The sequence below is a fragment of the Coregonus lavaretus genome (assembly GCF_964263955.1).
Source record: "Coregonus lavaretus genome assembly, contig: HAP1_SCAFFOLD_3613, whole genome shotgun sequence".
Taxonomy (NCBI): Eukaryota; Metazoa; Chordata; class Actinopteri; order Salmoniformes; family Salmonidae; genus Coregonus; species Coregonus lavaretus.
Window position 1 is genome coordinate 2,242 of NW_028158718.1, and position 23,523 is coordinate 25,764.

Consider the following 23,523-nt stretch of genomic DNA (forward strand, 5'->3'; position numbering starts at 1 on the left):
GACAGCGACAAAAGCCTGCACAGTCTGGACTGTGGCACTCAAGTACCAGGAGGAAAAACACTGACCTATATTCAGATATTCAGGTCCTAATTTCCTGATGTAGGTGAATGTAGATTTGGCTGTTGCGCTCTTCTTTTTTTCTCTAATCCATTTGTCTCTCTCTCTTCCATTCCTCTCTCTCTCTATCGCTCTCTACCTCTCTCTTCCATTCCTCTCTCTCTCTATCTCTCTCTACCTCTCTCTTCCATTCCTCTCTCTCTCTCTCTACCTTTCTCTTCCATTCCTCTCTCTACCTCTATCTCTCTCTACCTCTCTCTTCCATTCCTCTCTCTCTCTCTCTCTCTACCTTTCTCTTCCATTCCTCTCTCTCTCTATCTCTCTCTACCTCTTTCTTCCATTCCTATCTCTCTACCTCTCTCTTCCATTCCTCTCTCTCTCTATCTCTCTCTACCTCTCTCTTCCATTCCTATCTCTCTACCTCTCTCTTCCATTCCTCTCTCTCTCTATCTCTCTCTACCTCTCTCTTCCATTTCTCTCTCTCTCTATCTCTCTCTACCTCTCTCTTCCATTCCTCTCTCTACCTCTATCTCTCTCTACCTCTCTCTTCCATTCCTCTCTCTCTCTCTCTCTACCTCTTTCTTCCATTCCTCTCTCTCTCTATCTCTCTCTACCCCTCTCTTCCATTCCTCTCTCTCTACCTCTCTCTCATCCATTATTCTCTCTCTCTTGTCTGTTCTCTCCAGGGTTTCTTTCGTAAAGGTAAAGTGTTACTGGAGATGGGCCGTCAGTCTGAAGCCCTGATCCAGTTCCACCGCTGTCTCAAACTACAGGCCGACTTCACTCCTGCCAAGAGCCAGATTAAAAAGGTCAGTAGCTATAGCCAACACTGACTGGCTCATTTACTGACTGGATCATTTACTGACTATTTACTACAGACTGGCTCATTTACTGACTGTTTACTACCGACTGGCTCATTTACTGACTGTTTACCAAATCACTGGTCCAGTCACTCACTGACTGTCTGCATGACTGTTCTTCACTGTCTCATTCAGTCTCACTAGCTGAGTGTGTCAGTGACTGCCTGGCTGAATGACTGTATGGGGTCAGGTTCTAGGAATGCTTTAAGGAATGGAATGCCTTGGAACAGTGTTCGACAATCTAAACACGTACTGTGAACAGCAGGGGTGGGCAATCATTCAGCTCCAGGGCCACTTTGGGATTTCAAAATTCAGCGGAGGGCAGCACATTTTCTTCCAGACCGATTTGTTTGTCAAAAGCGATTTGCGGGCCAGAAAAAGGGCAGTTATTTGAAAACGTATAGGTCCATTATAATGGATGGATATTTTATTATATTTTTTTATTTCACCTTTATTTAACCAGGTAAGCCAGTTGAGAACAGGTTCTCATTTACAACTGCGACCTGGCCAAGATAAAGCAAAGTAGTGCAATAAAAACAACACAGAGTTACATATGGGGTAAAAAAAAACATAAAGTCAGAAATACAACAGAAAATATATATACAGTGTGTGCAAATGTAGCAAGTTATGGAGGTAAGGCAATAAATAGGCTATAGTGCAGAATAATTACAATAGTATTAACACTGGAATGCTAGATGTGCAAGAGATGATGTGCAAATAGAGATACTGGGGTGCAAAAGAGCAAAATAAATAACAATATAGGGATGAGGTAGTTGGGTGGGCTAATTTCAGATGGGCTGTGTACAGGTGCAGTGATCGGTAAGGTGCTCTGACAACTGATGCTTAAAGTTATTGAGGGAGATAAGAGTCTCCAGCTTCAGAGATTTTTGCAATTCGTTCCAGTCATTGGCAGCAGAGAACTGGAAGGAATGGCGGCCAAAGGAGGTGTTGGCTTTGGGAATGACCAGTGAGATATACCTGCTGGAGCGCAGACTACGGGTGGGTGCTGCTATGGTGACCAATGAGCTAAGATAAGGCGGGGATTTGCCTAGCAGTGATTTATAGATGGCCTGGAGCCAGTGGGTTTGACGACGAACATGTAGTGAGGACCAGCCAACAAGAGTGTACAGGTCACAGTGGTGGGTAGTGTATGGGGCTTTGGAGACAAAACGGATGGCACTGTGATAGACTACATCCAATTTGCTGAGTAGAGTGTTGGAGGCTATTTTGTAAATGACATCGCCGAAGTCAAGGATCGGTAGGATAGTCAGTTTTACGAGGGCATGTTTGGCAGCATGAGTGAAGGAGGCTTTGTTGCGAAATAGGAAGCCGATTCTAGATTTAACTTTGGATTGGAGATTCTTTATGTGAGTCTGGAAGTTGAGTTTACAGTCTAACCAGACACCTAGATATTTGTAGTTGTCCACATACTCTAGGTCAGACCCGTCGAGAGTGGTGATTCTAGTCGGGTGGGCGGGTGCTAGCAGCGTTCGATTGAAAAGCATGCATTTAGTTTTACTAGTGTTTAAGAGCAGTTGAAGGCTACTGAAGGATTGTTGTATGGCATTGAAGCTCGTTTGGAGGTTTGTTAACACAGTGTCCAATGAAGGGCCAGATGTATACAAAATGGTGTCGTCTGCGTAGAGGTGGATCTGAGAGTCACCAGCAGCAAGAGCGACATCATTGATATACACGGAGAAAAGTGTCGGCCCAAGAATTGAACCCTGTGGCACCCCCATAGAGACTGCCATAGGTCCAGACAACAGGCCCTCCGATTTGACACACTGAACTCTATCTGAGAAGTAGTTGGTGAACCAGGCGAGGCAGTCATTTGAGAAACCAAGGCTATTTAGTCTGCCAATAAGAATGCGGTGGTTGACAGAGTCGAAAGCCTTGGCCAGGTCGATGAAGACGGCTGCACAGTACTGTCTATTATCAATCGTGGTTATAATATCGTTTAGGACCTTGAGCGTGGCTGAAGTGCACCCGTGACCAGCTCGGAAACCAGATTGCATAGCGGAGAAGGTACGGTGGTATTCGAAATGGTCGATGATCTGTTTGTTAACTTGGCTTTCGAATACTTTCGAAAGGCAGGGCAGGATGGATATAGGTCTGTAGCAGTTTGGATCTAGAGTGTCACCCCCTTTGAAGAGGGGGATGACCGCGGCAGCTTTCCAATCTCTGGGGATCTCAGACGTTATGAAAGAGAGGTTGAACAGACTAGTAATAGGGGTTGCGACAATTTCGGCGGCTAGTTTTAGAAAGAAAGGGTCCAGATTGTCTAGCCCAGCTGATTTGTAGGGGTCCAGATTTTGCAGCGCTTTCAAAACATCAGCTGTCTGAATTTGTGTAAAGGAGAAGCGGGGGGGGCATGGGCAAGTTGCAGCAGAGGGTGCAGAGTTGGTGGCCGGGTTAGTGGTAGCCAGATGGAAAGCATGGCCAGCTGTAGCAAAATGCTTGTTGAAATTCTCGATTATTGTAGATTTATCGGTGGTGATAGTGTTTCCTAGCCTCAGTGCAGTGGGCAGCTGGGAGGAAGTGCTCTTATTCTCCATGGACTTTACAGTGTCCCAAAACTTTTTGGAGTTAGTGCTACAGGATGCAAATTTCTGTTTGAAAAAGTTAGCCTTTGCTTTCCTGACTGCTTGTGTATATTGGTTCCTAACTTCCCTGAAAAGTTGCATATCGCGGGGGCTATTTGATGCTAATGCTGTACGCCACAGGATGTTTTTGTGCTGGTCAAGGGCAGTCAAGTCTGAGGAGAACCAGGGGCTATATCGGTTCTTAGTTCTGTATTTTTTGAATGGGGCATGTTTATTTAAGATTGAGAGGAAATTACTTTTAAGGAACAACCAGGCATCTTCTACTGACGGAATGAGATCTATATCCATCCAGGATACCTGGGCCAGGTCAATTAGGAAGGCCTCCTCGCTAAAGTGTTTTAGGGAGCGTTTGACAGTGATGAGGGGTGGTCGTTTGACCGCGGACCCATTACGGACGCAGGCAATAAGGCAGTGATCGCTGAGATCCTGGTTGAAGACAGCTGAGGTGTATTTAGAGGGTATGTTAGTCAGGATGATATCTATGAGGGTACCCATGTTTAAGGATTTAGGGTTGTACCTGGTAGGTTCGTTGATAATTTGCGTGAGGTTGAGGGCATCTAGCTTGGATTGTAGGATGGCTGGGGTATTAAGCATATCCCAATTTAGGTCACCAAGCAGTACAAACTCAGAGGATAAATGGGGGGCAATCAATTCACATATGGTGTCCAGGGCACAGCTGGGGGCTGAGGGGGGTCTGTAGCAAGCGGCAACAGTGAGAGACTTATTTCTGGAAAGGTGGATTTTTAGAAGTAGAAGCTCAAACTGTTTGGGCACAGACCTGGATAGTATGATAGAGCTCTGCAGGCTATCTCTACAGTAGATTGCAACTCCACCCCCTTTGGCAGTTCTATCTAGACGGAAAATGTTATAGTTGGGGATGGAAATTTCAGAATTTTTGGTGGCCTTCCTGAGCCAGGATTCAGACACTGCTAGAACATCAGGGTTGGCAGAGTGTGCTAACGCAGTGAATAACTCAAACTTAGGAAGTAGACTTCTGATATTTATGTGCAAGAAACCAATACTTTTGCGATTACAGAAGTCATCAAATGATAGCTCCTGGGGAGTAGGAGTGATACTGGGGGCTACAGGGCCTGGGTTAGCCTCTACATCACCAGAGGAACAGAGGAGGACTAGAATAAGGATACGGCTAAAGGCTTTAAGAACTGGTCTTCTAGTGCGTTGGGTACATAGAATAAAGGGGGCAGATTTCCGGGTGTTATAGAAAAGATTCAGGGCATTATGTACAGACAAGGATATGGAAGGATATGAGTAAAGTGGAGGTAAACCTAAGCGTTGGGTAACAATGAAAGAGATAGTATCTCTAGAGGCATCAATTGAGTCGGTCTCTGAGTGTATGGGGGGAGGGACAAAGGAGCTAACTAAGGCAGGTTTAGCTAGGCTGGGGGGTCTACAGTGATATAGTACAATTAGAAATAACCGAAACAACAATAAACTAACCATGTTTGGGCTGAGGCTAAACATAAACAGGATGTAGTACCGTAAAAAGGAACAGTCCAGCAGATATCAGCTGTATAGCTGAGTTATCATAAGGTCCGGTGGTGAAGCGCTAGTGATTAAGAGGCCACGGCTAGCGTGTGCTACGTCTGTTTTGTTGTAGCCAGCTGGTAGCGATGAATCCGGAGTTAAAGGTCCAGTGATTCAGTGATTCCGGCGGAAAAACTGATATGTTCTGGGTCGATAACGCTCTGTGCAGACTGGCCGAATATCCGGTGATCAATGTCCAGTGATTAAAAATTAATCCTGCGGAAAAAAATCCAATATTCTGGGTGAAACACCGCTAGCTGTGGCTAATAGCAAGTAGCTAGTTCAGTAGCTAGTTCAGTTTAGTGAGTAAGAGGCCACCGATAACGTGTGCTAACGGGCCAGGGCTAGCAGATGGATGGAATCTTCGTGGTTAACGTCGTAACCACATCAGACGATTTCGTCGGCAGACCAGTCGTGTAGGATCGGCGGGGCTCCGTGTCAACACTAGGTGGTCCCGTCCGGTTGATAGAGAGGTAGATAGCCGGGAGATGGGCCTAGCTCGGGATGATTAGCCAGACCACAGCGTCCATTTTGTTGTAGCCAGCTGGTAGCGATGAATCCGGAGTTAAAGGTCCAGTGAATCAGTGATTCCGGCGGAAAAACTGATATGTTCTGGGTCGATAACGCGCTGTGCAGACTGGCCGAATATCCGGTGATCAATGTCCAGTGATTAAAATTAATCCCAATAGATTGATTGATCTGTGTGTCTGTTTCCCCTGGTCAGATCCTGGAGGAGGAGGGCATGTCAGTGCCAGAGGAGGTGCCCCAGATCCTCCAGGTGGTCTCGGAGTACCTCCGAGACCCCTGCCCCCCCATCACAAGCCTCTTCCCCGCAGGACCCACACAAAGCCACACACACGCCGAAAGCCTCCGATTCCCTCAGGAGGAGGGGGCAGACGGGGACAGGAGAGGAGACTCGGAGACCGGGTCAAAGGTGAAACATGGTACCAGTACAGAGTGCTGTCTCAGTCTCTGTCAGGCCGTGTCCTTCCTCCCTTCAGCCGAGGATGATGAGGAGATGATGATGAGGAAGGAGGAGCGGCACAGCAAGGGTACATAGAGCACACACACACATACACACACACTGGAAAAGAGAATAGACACATGTTGATGGTTGATATTGGTTCTATGTTGTCTCCCTCAGGAGGCTGCAGTCTGGACAGAAAATACTCTCTGAGTGTCCTCACTGTGTCTGACTTTGAATGTCCCCTCTGTATCAGGTTAGTAGTTTGTGTAGGTGGTACATCCTATGGAGTCTTGTGGTACTGTTATTGTAGAGAAACTTTGTGCTGTACACTGATCTTAGTGCTGTACCTCTACAGGTTGTTCTATGAGCCAGTGACCACTCCCTGTGGACACACCTTCTGTAGGACCTGCCTCGAGAGAAGCCTGGACCACAACCTCCGCTGCCCCCTCTGCAAACAGCCACTACAGGAGGTAACTAGGGCCTACGCAACTGTGGTCTACGTAACTGTGGTCTACGTAACTGTGGTCTACGTAACTAGGGTCTACGCAACTAGGGTCTACGCAACTAGGGTCTACGCAACTAGGGTCTACGCAACTAGGGTCTACGCAACTAGGGTCTACGCAACTAGGGTCTACGCAACTAGGGTCTACATAACTGTAGTCTACGTAACTAGGGTCTACGCAACTAGGGTCTACGCAACTAGGGTCTACGCTACTAGGGTCTACGTTACTAGGGTCTACGCAACTAGGGTCTACGTAACTGTAGTCTACGCAACTAGGGTCTACGCAACTAGGGTCTACGCAACTAGGGTCTACGCAACTAGGGTCTACGCAACTAGGGTCTACGTAACTAGGGTCTACGTAACTGTAGTCTACGCAACTAGGGTCTACGTAACTAGGGTCTACACAACTAGGGTCTACGCAACTAGGGTCTACGTAACTGTAGTCTACGCAACTAGGGTCTACGTAACTAGGGTCTACGCAACTAGGGTCTACGTAACTAGGGTCTACGCAACTAGGGTCTACGTAACTAGGGTCTACGTAACTACAGTGCCTTGCAAAAATATTCAGTATTCATATTTTATTGTGTTACAAAGTGGGATTAAAATTGATTTAACTGACATTTTTTGTCAACAATCTACACCAAATACTATGTAATATGGAATATATACACTGCTCAAAAAAATAAAGGGAACACTTAAAAAACACATCCTAGATCTGAATGAATGAAATAATCTTATTAAATACTTTTTTCTTTACATAGTTGAATGTGCTGACAACAAAATCACACAAAAATGATCAATGGAAATCAAATGTATCAACCTATGGAGGTCTGGATTTGTCACCCTCAAAATTAAAGTGGAAAACCACACTACAGGCTGATCCAACTTTGATGTAATGTCCTTAAAACAAGTAAAAATGAGGCTCAGTAGTGTGTGTGGCCTCCACGTGCCTGTATGACCTCCCTACAACGCCTGGGCATGCTCCTGATGAGGTGGCGGATGGTCTCCTGAGGGATCTCCTCCCAGACCTGGACTAAAGCATCCGCCAACTCCTGGACAGTCTGTGGTGCAACGTGGCGTTGGTGGATGGAGCGAGACATGATGTCCCAGATGTGCTCAATTGGATTCAGGTCTGGGGAACGGGCGGGCCAGTCCATAGCATCAATGCCTTCCTCTTGCAGGAACTGCTGACACACTCCAGCCACATGAGGTCTAGCATTGTCTTGCATTAGGAGGAACCCAGGGCCAACCGCACCAGCATATGGTCTCACAAGGGGTCTGAGGATCTCATCTCGGTACCTAATGGCAGTCATGCTACCTCTGGCGAGCACATGGAGGGCTGTGCGGCCCCCCAAAGAAATGCCACCCCACACCATGACTGACCCACCGCCAAACCGGTCATGCTGGAGGATGTTGCAGGCAGCAGAACGTTCTCCACGGCGTCTCCAGACTCTGTCACGTCTGTCACATGTGCTCAGTGTGAACCTGCTTTCATCTGTGAAGAGCACAGGGCGCCAGTGGCGAATTTGCCAATCTTGGTGTTCTCTGGCAAATGCCAAACGTCCTCCGCTGTGTTGGGCTGTAAGCACAACCCCCACCTGTGGACGTCGGGCCCTCATACCACCCTCATGGAGTCTGTTTCTGACCGTTTGAGCAGACACATGCACATTTGTGGCCTGCTGGAGGTCATTTTGCAGGGCTCTGGCAGTGCTCCTCCTGCTCCTCCTTTCACAAAGGCGGAGGTAGCAGTCCTGCTGCTGGGTTGTTGCCCTCCTACAGCCTCCTCCACGTCTCCTGATGTACTGGCCTGTCTCCTGGTAGCGCCTCCATGCTCTGGACACTACGCTGACAGACACAGCAAACCTTCTTGCCACAGCTCGCATTGATGTGCCATCCTGGATGAGCTGCACTACCTGAGCCACTTGTGTGGGTTGTAGACTCCGTCTCATGCTACCACTAGAGTGAAAGCACCGCCAGCATTCAAACGTGACCAAAACATCAGCCAGGAAGCATAGGAACTGAGAAGTGGTCTGTGGTCACCACCTGCAAAACCAGTCCTTTATTGGGGGTGTCTTGCTAATTGCCTATCATTTCCACCTGTTGTCTATCCCATTTGAACAACAGCATGTGACATTTATTGTCAATCAGTGTTGCTTCCTAAGTGGACAGTTTGATTTCACAGAAGTGTGATTGACTTGGAGTTACATTGTGTTGTTTAAGTGTTCCTTTTATTTTTTTGAGCAGTGTATTATAAATTGATTTTCATTTTAATGAGGGAAATAAGTATTTCACCCCTCTGCAAAACATGACTTTGTGGCAAAACCCTTGTTGGAAATCACAGAAGTCAGATGTTTCTTGTAGTTGGCCACCAGGTTTGCACACATCTCAGGAGGGATTTTGTCCCACTCATCTTTGCAGATCTTCTCCAAGTCATTAAGGTTTCAAGGCTGATGTTTGGCAACTCGAACCTTCAGCTTCCTCCACAGATTTTCTATGGGATAAAGGTCTGGAGACTGGCTAGGCCACTCCAGGACCTTAATGTGCTTCTTCTTGAGCCACTCCTTTGTTGCCTTGGCCGTGTGTTTTGGGTCATTTTCTTCCATCGCACCAACTGTTGTCACCTTCTCACCAAGCTGCTTGGCGATGGTCTTGTAGCCCATTCCAGCCTTGTGTAGGTCTACAATCTTGTCCCTGACATCCTTGGAGAGCTCTTTGGTCTTGGCCATGGTGGAGAGTTTGGAATCTGACTGATTGATTGCTTCTGTGGACAGGTGTCTTTTATACAGGTAACAAGCTGAGATTAGTCTAATCTCAGCTCGTTACCTGTATTAAAGACACCTGGGAGCCTGAAATCTTTCTGATTTAGAGAGGGTCAAATACTTATTTCCAGTGGCGGCTCCTGAAAAAATTCTCAGGGGGGGCAATTTTTCTGATGATTTAGGTGACCTACACACATTTTAAAAAAGATATGTCCAGCAACAACATGAAGACAGGGGCAGCATATAAGTCAATACCAGAAGCATTTATTGACTGATCTCAAAAGTGTTGGCTTACAAAAGCAAAATAAGTTATCACAGTAAAAATAATCAAGGGTGTTCTTTCACATTCCTCAACACTGCATAAACAATATGCATTTCCATAAAACACCTCATCTAATTGTGCCACAAAGTTGACAAGTCCAAGAAAAATACCAGGGTTGGTGGAGCCCTCAGTTTCATCTTTGCCTCGCAAAGCTAACTCAAACACTCCGCAAAACTTCACACACTGGATTAGCCGGCTGAGGATGTGGCGGTTCTTGCTAACCTCATCGTTGTGGCGGCGGACAGCTAGCCTGTATCCCTCATCCAGTTGAGTGGCAATGTTCATTCTCCCCAAAGCAGACAATCTCAAACAGCTATCCATGTGGGTCTTTGACAGCTCATGTTTCTTAATCTTTTCTGAAAGATGGTGCATGTCCTTTACACCAGTCGCTGTCCAAGCGGTGCTGTCTGCCGTGCCGCCTTCAGGGTGAAAGAGTAAGCAGGGGTAGCAGAAGACTGCATTAGCTACATCGCAGCCTGCTAGCCAGGTTTTTCGTTCGTACCAATTTTTGGAAAATCCTCGGGTGTAGGACTGTCCCCCTTTAGTAGAAACCTGTTGAATTATTACATTTTTTTATCTTGATTTGTTCGCCGACAAAAAGGAACTTCTTTCAAAGAGACAATCGAGTTGCACTGAACGCTAGCCATCTTGACAGTAGTACGTGAATTGATTGACGCTGCTACCCGCTCTTTTCTTAGTTACGTTCATGGTTATGTTACGTATGACGAAAGCGCGTAAGTGCAAGCCCTCCCGGAACCCATAGAGATTGTATTGAAAGCTCTGATATTTGAAAAAAAAAGATTTTACATGAGAGTCTATGAGAGACTTCTGGGGCGATTTTCAACCTGACTGAAATCGCCCCAAAAGGGGCGGGGCCATTTGAAGCACGACTTTAGCCTGATTGGACATTTAGTGGCAGATCAGACGTCTAGATTAGAACACTGATAACTACTGTTGCCGTGATATAATTGCTTAGAAAAAAAATCCCTTCCTTTTCCCGTTTGGCAGTGCGTCGCCCATATCGCCCTAATGAACACACCGCCCCTGCTTATTTCCCTCATTAAAATGCAAATCAATTTATAACATTTTTGACATGCGTTTTTCTGGATTTTTTTGTTGTTATTCTGTCTCTCACTGTTCAGATAAACCTACCATTAAAATTATAGACTGATCATTTCTTTGTGAGTGGGCAAACATACAAAATCAGCAGGGGATCAAATACTTTTTTCCCTCACTGTAACTGCAAAAACAAACACTGCAAAAGAATAAACTTTTTGGCCTAAATGCAAAGCTTTCTGTTTGGGACAAATCCTACACAACACATCACCGAGTAACTGCCTCCTTATTTTCAAGCATGGTGGTGGCTGCATCATGGTATGGGTATGCTTGACATCGGCAAATACTTGGGAGTTTTTCAGGATAAAAAGAAACAGGATGGATGGAGCTAAGCTCAGGCATAACCCTAGAGGAAAATCTGGTTCAGTCTGCTTTACACCAGACACTGGGAGAGGAACTCACCTTTCAGCAGGACAATAACCTAAAACACAAGGCCAAATCTACACTGGAGTTGCTTACCAAGAAGACAGTGAATGTTCCTGAGTGGCCAAGTTACAGTTTTGACTTAAATCTGCTTGAAAATCAATGGCAAGACATGAAAATTGCTTTCTAGCCATGATCCCCAACATCTTGACAGAGCTTTAATCATTTTTTAAAGAATCATGGTCAAAGATTGCACAATCCAGGTGTGCAAAGCTCTTATAGACTTACCCAAGAAGACTCACAGCTGTAATCGATGCCAAATGGGTTTCTAACATGTATGGACTCTGAATACTTATGCAACAAATATATTTTAGTTATTTAATTTCTATGAATCTTTAGAAAACATAAAATTGTTCTTCCACTTCGACATTAGAGTATTTTATGTAAATTGTTGACAAAAAATTACACTGAAATCGATTTTAATCCCACTTTGAAACACAAAAAAATTTGAAGAAATCCAAGGGGTCTTGTGACGCATACTGAGTATACGAAGAGGCAGGACGCAGACACAGGAATTAACAAGGTCAAGGTTTACTTAACAATGTGCAAGAGAAATTACAAAGAAAGAGTAAACGACACAAAGCTTAACAATCACACACATCATCATCCAGAACAGTCCAGGGCTAAATAGGGGTGGTGATGAGATGATGAGGTGCAGGTGCGCTGGAGGTGATTAGGGTGCGTTGGGTTTCCATTCCGGTGTTGCCAAGGTGGTGTGCTCAGACCAGTGGCTCAGTAGACCGGCGAATCAGAGCTCCGGAGGGGAGCAATGGGAGGAGACGTGACAGTACCCACCCCCGGACACCGGTCAGGAGGACGACTCCGAGGAGCGGGCCGGTCAGGGCGGCGACAGTGGAAGTCCCAAATTAGGTTGGGGTCCAGAGCGTCCTCAGCCAGAACCCAGCTCCTCTCCTCAGCACCATACCCCTCCCAGTCCTTCAGGTAATGGAGCCGTCCCCCACGGAACCTGGAGTCCAGCAGGTCCCTGACCGCATACGCCGGACTCCCATCAATGTCCAGGGGCGGAGGAGTCATACCCGGGGGACGGCATCCACCAGAGGACCAGGAACCACCGGCCTGAGGAGAGACACATGAAAAGTGGGTGAGACACAGTAGTGAGGGAGAAGGAGCAGCCGGTATGAAACCTCATTTATCTGCCGGAGGACCTTAAACGGCCCCAGAAACCAGGGGCTCAGTTTCTTGCAGGGCAGGCGGAGAGGGAGCCAGACACGATCCCCAGGCTGGAATACAGGGGCCTCACTGCGGTGGCGGTCGTCTTGGTCCTTCTGCCGATGAATGGCCCTCTGGAGATGGACATGGGTGGCGTCCCAGACCTGTCCGGCCCTGTGGAACCACTCGTCGACAGCAGGCGCATCGGTCTGGCTGGGTGTCCAAGGGGCCAGGGCCGGCTGGTACCCCAGGACGCACTGGAAGGGAGTGAGCCCCGTGGAGGAGTGAACGAGGGAGTTCTGGGCATATTCTGCCCAGGGAAGAAACCTCGCCCACTCACCCTGCCGGTCCTGGAAGTGGCAACGAAGAAACCTCCCCAGCTCCTGGTTCATGCGCTCCACCTGCCCATTGGACTGAGGCCTATACCCGGAAGTGAGGCTGGCCCCGATCTACTCCAGGAAAACCTTCCACACTCGGTAGGTGAATTGGGGGCCACGGTCCGAGACAATGTCCTCCGGAAGTCCATAATGCCAGAAGACCTGTTGGAACAGGACCTCAGCGACCTGGAGAGCAGAAGGAAGACCAGTTAGTGGCAAAAAAAGCATGATTTGGAGAACCGATCTACGACCACCATGACTGTGGTGAAGCTGTCAGAACGTGGAAGGTCGGTGACAAAGTCTATGGACAGGTGTGACCAAGGTTGCTGAGGCACTGGGAGAGGAACTAGTTTGCCTGCTGGGGCGTTCCGAGGTGTCTTCGTTTGGGCACATACGGAACAGGAGTTAACATAGCGGGAGACATCAGAAGCCAAGGTGGACCACCAGTATTTTTGGGCTAGAGAATGCAGGGTGCGCGTAATACCAGAGTGCCCTGCCGTAAGGGTGGTGTGCGCCCAGAACAGCAGGCGGTCACGGACACTGGTGGGTACATACACGCACCCTGGAGGGGCTTTGGCAGGCGCTGGGTCCTCCTGAGCCGCCAGGCGGATGTCTTCGTCCACATCCCTAATGACAGGAGCAACAATGAGAAACGAGGGCATGATAGGACCCCCCAGATCCTTCCTTTCTCCGGTATGGTGCATCCTGGAGAGTGCGTCGGCCTTCACATTCTGGGATCCTGGGCGGTAGGACAGAATGAATTGGAAGCGAGTGAGAAAGTGGGCCCGCCTGGCTTGACGAGAGTTCATCCGTTTCGCTGCCCTTATGTGCTCCAAATTCCAGTGGTCAGTAAGAATCCGGAATGGATGGACTGCGCCCTCCAGCCAGTGTCTCCATTCCTACAGAGCAAGGACCACCGCCAACAGCTCCCTGTCTCCAACTCCATAGTTCCTCTCTGTGGGGGATTAGGATCTGGGTGTTTTAGGATGGGCGCTGTGGTGAACCTCTCCTTCAGCCTCTTGAAGGCAGCATCAGCCTCAGGATTCCAGGCCAGCTTCTGAGGCCCACCCTTAAAGAGAGAGTTGAGCGGGGCGGCTATGTAGCTGAATGACCTGATGAAACGCCGGTAGAAATTAGCGAAGCCCAGGAAGCTCTGTAGGCCATTGATGGTGGTGGGAACTGGCCATGACCTGACGCCGTCTGTCTTCACTCCTTCCATGAACACCCCCTGAGGACTGATCCGGTATCCCAGGTAGGAGATGGCCTGTTGGTGGAATTCGCATTTCTCCCCCTTCACCAACTGGCTGTGTTCCCGGAGGCGGAGTAGGACAGCTCGGACATCCCTGACGTGCTCCTCGAACGTAGCCGAGTAGATCAGGATATCGTCGATGTACACCACCACCTGTCTACTCAGCATGTCCCGGAACACGTCATTGACGAAGGACTGGAACACAGAAGGTGCGTTGGCGAGGCCGTAGGGCATGACGCAGTATTCATAGTGGCCTGAGGTAGTGCTGAATGCCGTCTTCCACTCGTCTCCTTCCCGGATTCGGATCAGGTTGTAGGCACTCCTCAGGTCCAATTTGGTAAAGTACCGGCCCGCTCGTAGCTGCTCGATGGCTGACGGAACCAGAGGGAGGGGGTACCGGTACTTGGTGGTGACTGCGTTCAGGCCCCTGTAGTCAATGCAGGGTCTCAGTCCTCCGTCTTTTTTGGCCACGAAGAAGAAGCTGGCGGAGGCAGGAGAGGTAGAGCGTCTGATGAACCCCTGTTTCAGGGTCTCTGCCACATACAGTGGGGAAAAAAAGTATTTAGTCAGCCACCAATTGTGCAAGTTCTCCCACTTAAAAAGATGAGAGAGGCCTGTAATTTTCATCATAGGTACACGTCAACTATGACAGACAAATTGAGATTTTTTTTTTCTCCAGAGAATCACATTGTAGGATTTTTAATGAATTTATTTGCAAATTATGGTGGAAAATAAGTATTTGGTCACCTACAAACAAGCAAGATTGATGGCTCTCACAGACCTGTAACTTCTTCTTTAAGAGGCTCCTCTGTCCTCCACTCGTTACCTGTATTAATGGCACCTGTTTGAACTTGTTATCAGTATAAAAGACACCTGTCCACAACCTCAAACAGTCACACTCCAAACTCCACTATGGCCAAGACCAAAGAGCTGTCAAAGGACACAAGAAACAAAATTGTAGACCTGCACCAGGCTGCATCTGCAATAGGTAAGCAGCTTGGTTTGAAGAAATCAACTGTGGGAGCAATTATTAGGAAATGGAAGACATACAAGACCACTAATAATCTCCCTCGATCTGGGGCTCCACGCAAGATCTCACCCCGTGGGGTCAAAATGATCACAAGAACGGTGAGCAAAAATCCCAGAACCACACGGGGGGACCTAGTGAATGACCTGCAGAGAGCTGGGACCAAAGTAACAAAGCCTACCATCAGTAACACACTACGCCGCCAGGGACTCAAATCCTGCAGTGCCAGACGTGTCCCCCTGCTTAAGCCAGTACATGTCCAGGCCCGTCTGAAGTTTGCTAGAGTGCATTTGGATGATCCAGAAGAGGATTGGGAGAATGTCATATGGTCAGATGAAACCAAAATATAACTTTTTGGTAAAAACTCAACTCGTCATGTTTGGAGGACAAAGAATGCTGAGTTGCATCCAAAGAACACCATACCTACTGTGAAGCATGGGGGTGGAAACATCATGCTTTGGGGCTGTTTTTCTGCAAAGGGACCAGGATGACTGATCCGTGTAAAGGAAAGAATGAATGGGGCCATGTATCGTGAGGTTTTGAGTAAAAACCTCCTTCCATCAGCAAGTGCATTGAAGATGAAACGTGGCTGGGTCTTTCAGCATGACAATGATCCCAAACACACCGCCCGGGCAACGAAGGAGTGGCTTCATAAGAAGCATTTCAAGGTCCTGGAGTGGCCTAGCCAGTCTCCAGATCTCAACCCCATAGAAAATCTTTGGGGGGAGTTGAAAGTCTGTGTTGCCCAGCGACAGCCCCAAAACATCACTGCTCTAGAGGAGATCTGCATGGAGGAATGGGCCAAAATACCAGCAACAGTGTGTGAAAACCTTGTGAAGACTTACAGAAAACGTTTGACCTGTGTCATTGCCAACAAAGGGTATATAACAAAGTATTGAGAAAGTTTTGTTATTGACCAAATACTTATTTTCCACCATAATTTGCAAATAAATTCATTAAAATTCCTACAACGTGATTTTCTGGATTTTTTTTTCTCATTTTGTCTCTCATAGTTGACGTGTACCTATGATGAAAATTACAGGCCTCTCTCATCTTTTTAAGTGGGAGAACTTGCACAATTGGTGGCTGACTAAATACTTTTTTCCCCCACTGTTCTTCTCCATGGCCTCAGTCTCCGCCATGGAAAGGGGGTAAATGCGACTCTTCGGGCGGTGTTGTCCCTCCAGCAGGTCAATGGTGCAGTCCCAGGGCCGTGAGGAGGGAGACACTTAGCCTTGGAGGCAGAGAAGACATCGGAGACATCTGCCTACTCACGTGGAATGTTGGGCTGGAGGGCGGACTCCGGACTCTCCACTAACGTGGAACACAAACCACCGGCAGGCAGGTCTTCCGGCATGAAGTGGACCAGGCTGTGATCCTCTTGGTGCTCCAATTGATGGTGGGGTTGTGTAGTCTGAGCCAGGGAAATCCCAAGACGACCCGGTGAAGGGGTGACGTGACGATGTGGAATGACAGCTCCTCGTGGTGCACCGGTAGTGTGGGAATGGTGATGGTGATGGGAAGAGTGACGTGCGTAATGGTGCCTGATCCAAGGGGTTTATTGTCCAGTGAGGTGACGTGTAGCGGAGATGGCAGTGGCACGGTGGCAACCACCATTCAGAGACCAACTCCCTATCAATAAGGTTCCCCGCTGATCCGGAATCTATCATTGCGGTAGAAATGGAAGAGAAGGAATAACCAGTCACCGTTATGGGAACTAAAAACAATGGTTTTTTGATAGGAGCTGACGTAACACTCACGGAGCGGCGACGGGAGTCATAAGGCCAAGATAGGGAGCCGCCAGGAGATCTGTGGTGCCTGGTGGTGTAGGGGGTGCTGCGGCTTCCATAGCTCAGATGGGATGAGTGTCGAGGCTCCGGGAGGTGTTGGGAACGCCATCTCTCTCTCAACATGTCGTCAAGACGGATGGACTTGGTGATGAGGGTATCAAGGTCCATCTCGTCGTCCCGACATGCGAGTTCCGTCTTGATGTCCTCCCTTCTGAAGGCCGTGCGCAGAGCACGCTCATTCCAGCTGGAAGACGCCGCCACCGTGCGGAAGCTCAGAGCGTACTCGGACGCAGGCCCCTCTCTCTGTTGTAGATGGAGGAGACGCTCACCCTCGTCCTTTCCCTCCGTGGGATGATCAAACAACGCCCTGAACCTAGCGAGGAAGGTGGGGTAGGGAAGTGCCACTGCCTCCTCTCCTTCCCAGACTGCCGTGGCCCAATCCAGCGCCTTTCCTTTAAGAAGTGAAATCACCAGCGCTATCCTGGCTTGGTCAGATGGATATGTCCCAGGCTGACGCGCCAGATAAAGGGAAACCTGTAGCAGGAAGCCGCTACATTTAGTAGTTTTACCGTCATAGCGCTCCGGTAGGGCGAGGGTTCCCGCAGGAGTGGGTGATAGCACAGGAACAGGTGGATTGGGGGCACTCGCCGCACCCTGAGGTGGAACCGGAGCGCTGGGCAGATTATGCAGAGTTTGGAGCACTTCCTGCATGGCGGCGTTCAACTGGGCAAGCTGCTGCTGGTGCTGGTTGAGGCACTGGGAAACTCCTGCTCCATTTTCGTTTGGTGTGTGATTCTGTGACGCGTACTGAGTATACAAAGAGGCAGGACGCAGACGCAGGAATTAACAAGGTCAGGGTTTACATAACAATGAGCAAGAGAAACAACAAAGAAAGAGTAAATGACACGAAGCTTAACAATCACACACAACATCATCCAGAACAGTCCAGGGCTAAATAGGGGTGGTGATGAGATGATGAGGTGCAGGTGCGCTGGAGGTGATTAGGGTGCGTTTGGTTTCCATTCCGGTGTTGCCGAGGTGGTGCGCTCAGACCGGTGGCTCAGTAGACCGGTGAATCAGAGCGCTGGAGGGGAGCAACAGGAGGAGACGTGACAGGTCTGAATCATTTTGCAAGGCACTGTATGTTCTACGTAACTAGGGCCTACGTAACTACGGTCTTTGTCTATGTACATAGTCTCTGGGCTCAATCAGAAACACATTGTATATAATTACAATGGAAGGATTGCTTTGTACTGTTGTTATGTTGCTACTGTGTTTATAACCCAAGGGGGAACACTTTAAATGGGATAAACTTATTTGTTACTTTTCTTCCCAATAATGCTGAATCACTTCCTGTTTCCTGTGTAGTACTTTAAGAACAGGAAGTACAACCCCACAGTGCTTCTGCAGGAGATCATGTCCCGCCTCTTCCCCCTGCAGCTGGCTGAGAGGAAGCAGGTCCACGAGACTGAGATGGCCGAACTCTCCAAGTGAGTCCTGTCGCTGGCGCACTGTAACTAGGGGTAAACGGGGATCGATTGCGAACCCTCCCGGTTTGTTCTAGAATCTCCCAGAACTGTAGCCTAGCACGCAAACTGATTTCTATACGTTTCAAATCAAATCAAATTTTATTGGTCACAATAAAGTGAGAGTAGGGAGGCTATATATACAGGGGGGTACCGTTGCAGAGTCAATGTGCGGGGGCACCGGCTAGTTGAGGTAGTTGAGGTAATATGTACATGTGGGTAGAGTTAAAGTGACTATGCATAAATAATTAACAGAGTAGCAGCAGCGTAAAAAGGATGGGGTGGGGGGGCAGTGCAAATAGTCCGGGTAGCCATGATTAGCTGTTCAGGAGTCTTATAGCTTGGGGGTAGAAGCTGTTAAGAAGTCTTTTGGACCTAGACTTGGCACTCCGGTACAGCTTGCCGTGCGGTAGCATAGAGAACAGTCTATGACTAGGGTGGCTGGAGTCTTTGACAATTTTGAGGGCCTTCCTCTGACACCGCCTGGTATAGAGGTCCTGGATGGCAGGAAGCTTGGCCCCAGTGATATACTGGGCCGTACGCACTACCCTCTGTAGTGCCTTGCGGTCGGAGGCCAAGCAGTTGCCATACCAGGCGGTGATGCAACCAGTCAGGATGCTCTCGATGGTGCAGCTGTAGAATTTTTTGAGGATCTGAGGACCCATGCCAAATCTTTTCAGTCTCCTGAGGGGGAATAGGCTTTGTCGTGCTCTCTTCACGACGGTCTTGGTGTGTTTGGACCATGATAGTTCGTTGGTGATGTGGACACCAAGGAACTTGAAGCTCTCAACCTGTTCCACTACAGCCCCGTCGATGAGAATGGGGGCGTGCTCAGTCCTCTTTTTTTTCCTGTAGTCCACAATCATCTCCTTTGTCTTGGTCACGTTGAGGGAGAGGTTGTTCCCATTTGTGAGTGCAGCGTTCAGTCTGGTTTAACCAGGCTATGAAAATTGGCCCTTACCTGTAAAACGAGCTTTGGAACTATTTCTTAATGCCTGAATGAAATGAGAGACTGAAACACGAAAATGTTGATGGACAACTCACCCTAAGCTCGCCAGAATGAGCTTGGGGCGAGTTGGCAAACCTAATGGTAACTGTGGCAACAGGCATCAGGCTCCTTATACAGTAGAGAGTAGACATTGTGACCGTGAGGTCATTGGCAAGGCACCGCACACAGCAACAACACCAGCTGCTGGAGAACAGCAACACACCTCCTTAACGCCACTGTTACCCTGATGATGATTCTCTCTCTCTCTCTCTCTCTCTCTCTCTCTCTCTCTCTCTCTCTCTCTCTCTCTCTCTCTCTCTCTCTCTCTCTCTCTCTCTCTCTCTCTCTCTCTCTCTCTCTCTCTCTCAGTCTAACTAAGGACATCCCTATCTTTGTGTGTACGGTGGCATACCCGGGCGTGCCCTGTCCTCTCCACATCTTCGAGCCTCGCTACCGCCTTATGATGAGACGATGCATGGAGACGGGCACCAAGAAGTTTGGCATGTGCAGCTACGAACATGGAAAAGGGTGGGTCGTGGATGTATACAATCTGAAAATACTGGTATGAAAATGAACCCTGTGTGTGTCTGACTCTGTTTCCCTTTTTACAACTACTGTGCTGAGTCACACTGAGCTGAGTCACACTGAGCTGAGTCACACTGTTGTGGGGATCTGATTGTCTTTCACATGACCCTTTCAGCATGGTTCCAACAACTCTGTGTGTGTGTCTGACTCTGTGTGTGTGTCTGAGTCTGTGTGTGTGTCTGACTCTGTGTGTGTGTCTGACTCTGTGTGTGTGTCTGACTCTGTGTGTGTGTCTGACTCTGTGTGTGTGTCTGACTCTGTGTGTGTGTCTGAGTCTGTGTGTGTGTCTGACTCTGTGTGTGTGTCTGACTCGGTGTGTGTCTGACTCGGTGTGTGTGTCTGACTCGGTGTGTGTGTCTGACTCGGTGTGTGTGTCTGACTGTGTGTGTGTCTGACTCGGTGTGTGTCTGACTCGGTGTGTGTCTGACTCGGTGTGTGTCTGACTCGGTGTGTGTCTGACTCGGTCTGTGTCTGACTCGGTGTGTGTCTGACTCGGTGTGTGTGTCTGACTCGGTGTGTGTGTCTGACTCGGTGTGTGTGTCTGACTCGGTGTGTGTGTCTGACTCGGTGTGTGTGTCTGACTTTGTGTGTGTCTGACTGTGTGTGTGTGTCTGACTGTGTGTGTGTCTGACTGTGTGTGTGTCTGACTGTGTGTGTGTGTCTGACTTGGTGTGTGTCTGACTTTGTGTGTGTCTGACTGTGTGTGTGTGTCTGACTTTGTGTGTGTGTGTCTGACTGTGTGTGTGTGTCTGACTGTGTGTGTGTGTGTCTGACTGTGTGTGTGTCTGACTCGGTGTGTGTCTGACTTTGTGTGTGTGTGTCTGACTCGGTGTGTGTCTGACTCGGTGTGTGTCTGACTCGGTGTGTGTCTGACTCGGTGTGTGTCTGACTCGGTGTGTGTGTGTATCCTCCAGATTTGCAGACTATGGCTGTATGCTGGAGATTCATAGCCTAGAGGTGTTGCCTGATGGTCGCTCCTATGTGGACTGTGTGGGAGGAAGTCGCTTCAGGGTCCTAAAGAGAGGACAGAGAGATGGATACCAAACCGCTGATATAGAGTACATGGAGGACCACAAGGTACACACACACACACTGAAGAGAGCTGGATACCACACCGCTGATATAGAATACATGGAGGACCACATGGTAAGTTACCAAAGGTTGTTCTAACCTAATCCTGGCCCTGGATGTCCCCTGTGAATGCAGTTTTTTGGTTCAATTTACCACTCCTTGGGAAGGTTACAAATGCTATTTTATTAGCTAGTCCTTCAGTGAGTGTTCCGCTGGTACTTTGCCTGTTTCCAAGCAACAGTTTGTAAAGGCAATGTTCAGCACTCTAGTGGATATACCTTAGGAGGGCATGGGAGAGAGAGGGAGAGAGTGGGAGAGAGAGAGGGAGAGAGGGAGGGAGGGGGAGGCAGAGGGAGAGAGAGGGAGGGAGAGAGGGAGGGAGAGAGAGAGGGAGAGTGAGAGAATTAGACACTAGATGAGTTCTGGTCTGGAAGTGATAGGTGATAGGCAAGGTCTGTGTGTGTGAGAGAGGAATCAAAGAAAGACTAAAGAGAGAGTTTGTTTCTATATTTAAAGGTTTGAACAGAATCAATTGTACTGTATGTATTTTTCATTGAGAATATCCTCCTATGTTCTTAGGCTGAGGGGTCAGAGTTCGAGCTGTTGCAGAGCCTCCATGACAGTGTGTATGAGCAGGCCCAGGACTGGTACACACGCCTCACCACACGCATCAGAGAACAGATCAGCAGACAGTATGGAACCATGCCTGACAAGGACGACAACATACAGGTACACACACACACACACAGACAGACCTTGCTCTATCACCTACCACTTCCAGACCAGTACATATCTAATGTCTAATATCATCTATATCTCCCCATCGCTCTCTCTCCTTTCTCACCCTGTCTCTCTCTCTCCCTTCTCTCTTCCTTCTCTCCCTTCTCTCTTCCTTCTCTCTCTCCCTGTCTCTCTCCCTGTCTCTCTCTCTCCCTTCTCTCTCTCCCCCTTCTCTCTCTCTCCCTTCTCTCTCTCTCCCTCTCCCTCTCTCTCCCTTCTCTCTCCCTGTCTCTCTCTCTCCCTTCTCTCTCCCTGTCTCTCTCCCTTCTCTCTCCGTCTCTCTCCCTGTCTCTCCCGGTCTCTTTCTCTCCCCGTCTCTCTCCCCTCTCTCTCCGTCTCTCTCCCTGTCTCTCCCGGTCTCTTTCTCTCCCTGTCTCTTTCCCTTCTCTCTCCGTCTCTCTCCCTGTCTCTCCCGGGCTCTTTCTCTCCCTGTCTCTCTCCCTTCTCTCTCCTTGTCTCTCTCTCTCCCTGTCTCCCTGTCTCTCTCTCTCACTGTCTCTCTCCCTTCTCTCTCTCTCCCTGTCTCTCCCTCTTCCTTCTCTCTCTCTCCCTTCTCTCTCCTTTCTCTCCCTGTCTCTCTCCCTCAGGCCTCCAACAATGGTCCAGCGTGGTGTTGGTGGTTGTTGTCAGTTCTCCAGCTGGACCCTGCCTACCAGACCACTGTCCTGTCTCTGCCCTCCCTCAAGGACCGCCTGGGACACCTGCGCATCGTTCTGGAGTACTTCTCCCAGAGCTAGAGAAGAGGAGGAGTATGAAGGAGATCGAGGGATACAGCTATACTGGTGTTTCTGATGCCTATCCAGTACCCTACACAGAGGAGAGGAGAGTCTCTACAGACTGGATAATGTGAACCATACAAAATACAGACAGTACAGGCACACACACACACTAATATATCACACACACACACACACACTAATATATCACACACACACACACACTAATATATCACACACACACACACACACTAATATATCACACACACACACACTAATATATCACACACACACATCCACTAAAATATCACACACACACACACACACAAGAGCAGAAAGAGATTGTTTTATCACTTACATACAGTTGAAGTCGGAAGTTTACATACACCTAAGCCAAATACATTTAAACTCAGTTTTTCACAATTCCTGACATTTACTCCTAGTAAAAAATCCCTGTCTTAGGTCAGTTAAGATCACCACTTTATTTTAAGAATGTGAAATGTCAGAATAATAGTAGAGAGAATGATTTATTTCAGCTTTTATTTCTTTCATCACATTCCCAGTGGGTCAGAAGTTTACATACACTCAATTAGTATTTGGTAGCATTGCCTTTAAATTGTTTAACTTGGGTCAAACGTTTCGGTAGCCTTCCACAATAAATTGGGTGAATTTTGGCCCATTCCTCCTGACATAGCTGGTGTAAATGAGTCAGGTTTGTAGGCCTCCTTGCTCGCACACGCTTTTTCAGTTCTGCCCACAAATGTTCTATAGGATTGAGGTCAGGACTTTGTGATGGCCACTCCAATACCTTGACTTTGTTGTCCTTAAGCCATTTTGCCACAACTTTGGAAGTATGCTTGGGGTCATTGTCCATTTGGAAGACCCATTTGCGACCAAGCTTTAACTTCCTGACTGATGTCTTGAGATGTTACTTCAATATATCCACATACTTTTCCTTCCTCATGATGCCATCTATTTTGTGAAGTGCACCAGTCCCTCCTGCAGCAAAGCACCCCCACAGCATGATGCTGCCACCCGTGCTTCACGGTTGGGATGGTGTTCTTCAGCTTGCAAGCAACCCCCTTTTTCC

The 23,523-nt window shown here is 48.3% G+C and overlaps 1 protein-coding gene across 1 annotated transcript; it reads left to right on the forward strand.

The window, feature by feature from the left end:
• Nucleotides 1-743: 743 nt before the first annotated feature.
• On the forward strand, nucleotides 744-22,978 carry LOC311123662 (LON peptidase N-terminal domain and RING finger protein 1-like; the record flags this gene model as incomplete). Its single annotated transcript, XM_084197906.1, has 9 exons — nucleotides 744-866; nucleotides 5,790-6,117; nucleotides 6,210-6,285; nucleotides 6,388-6,502; nucleotides 18,136-18,257; nucleotides 19,651-19,809; nucleotides 20,781-20,943; nucleotides 21,517-21,666; nucleotides 22,305-22,978. Coding segments are annotated over 9 exons (1,386 nt in total), but the record flags the coding sequence as incomplete, so codon positions are not given.
• Nucleotides 22,979-23,523: the final 545 nt, after the last annotated feature.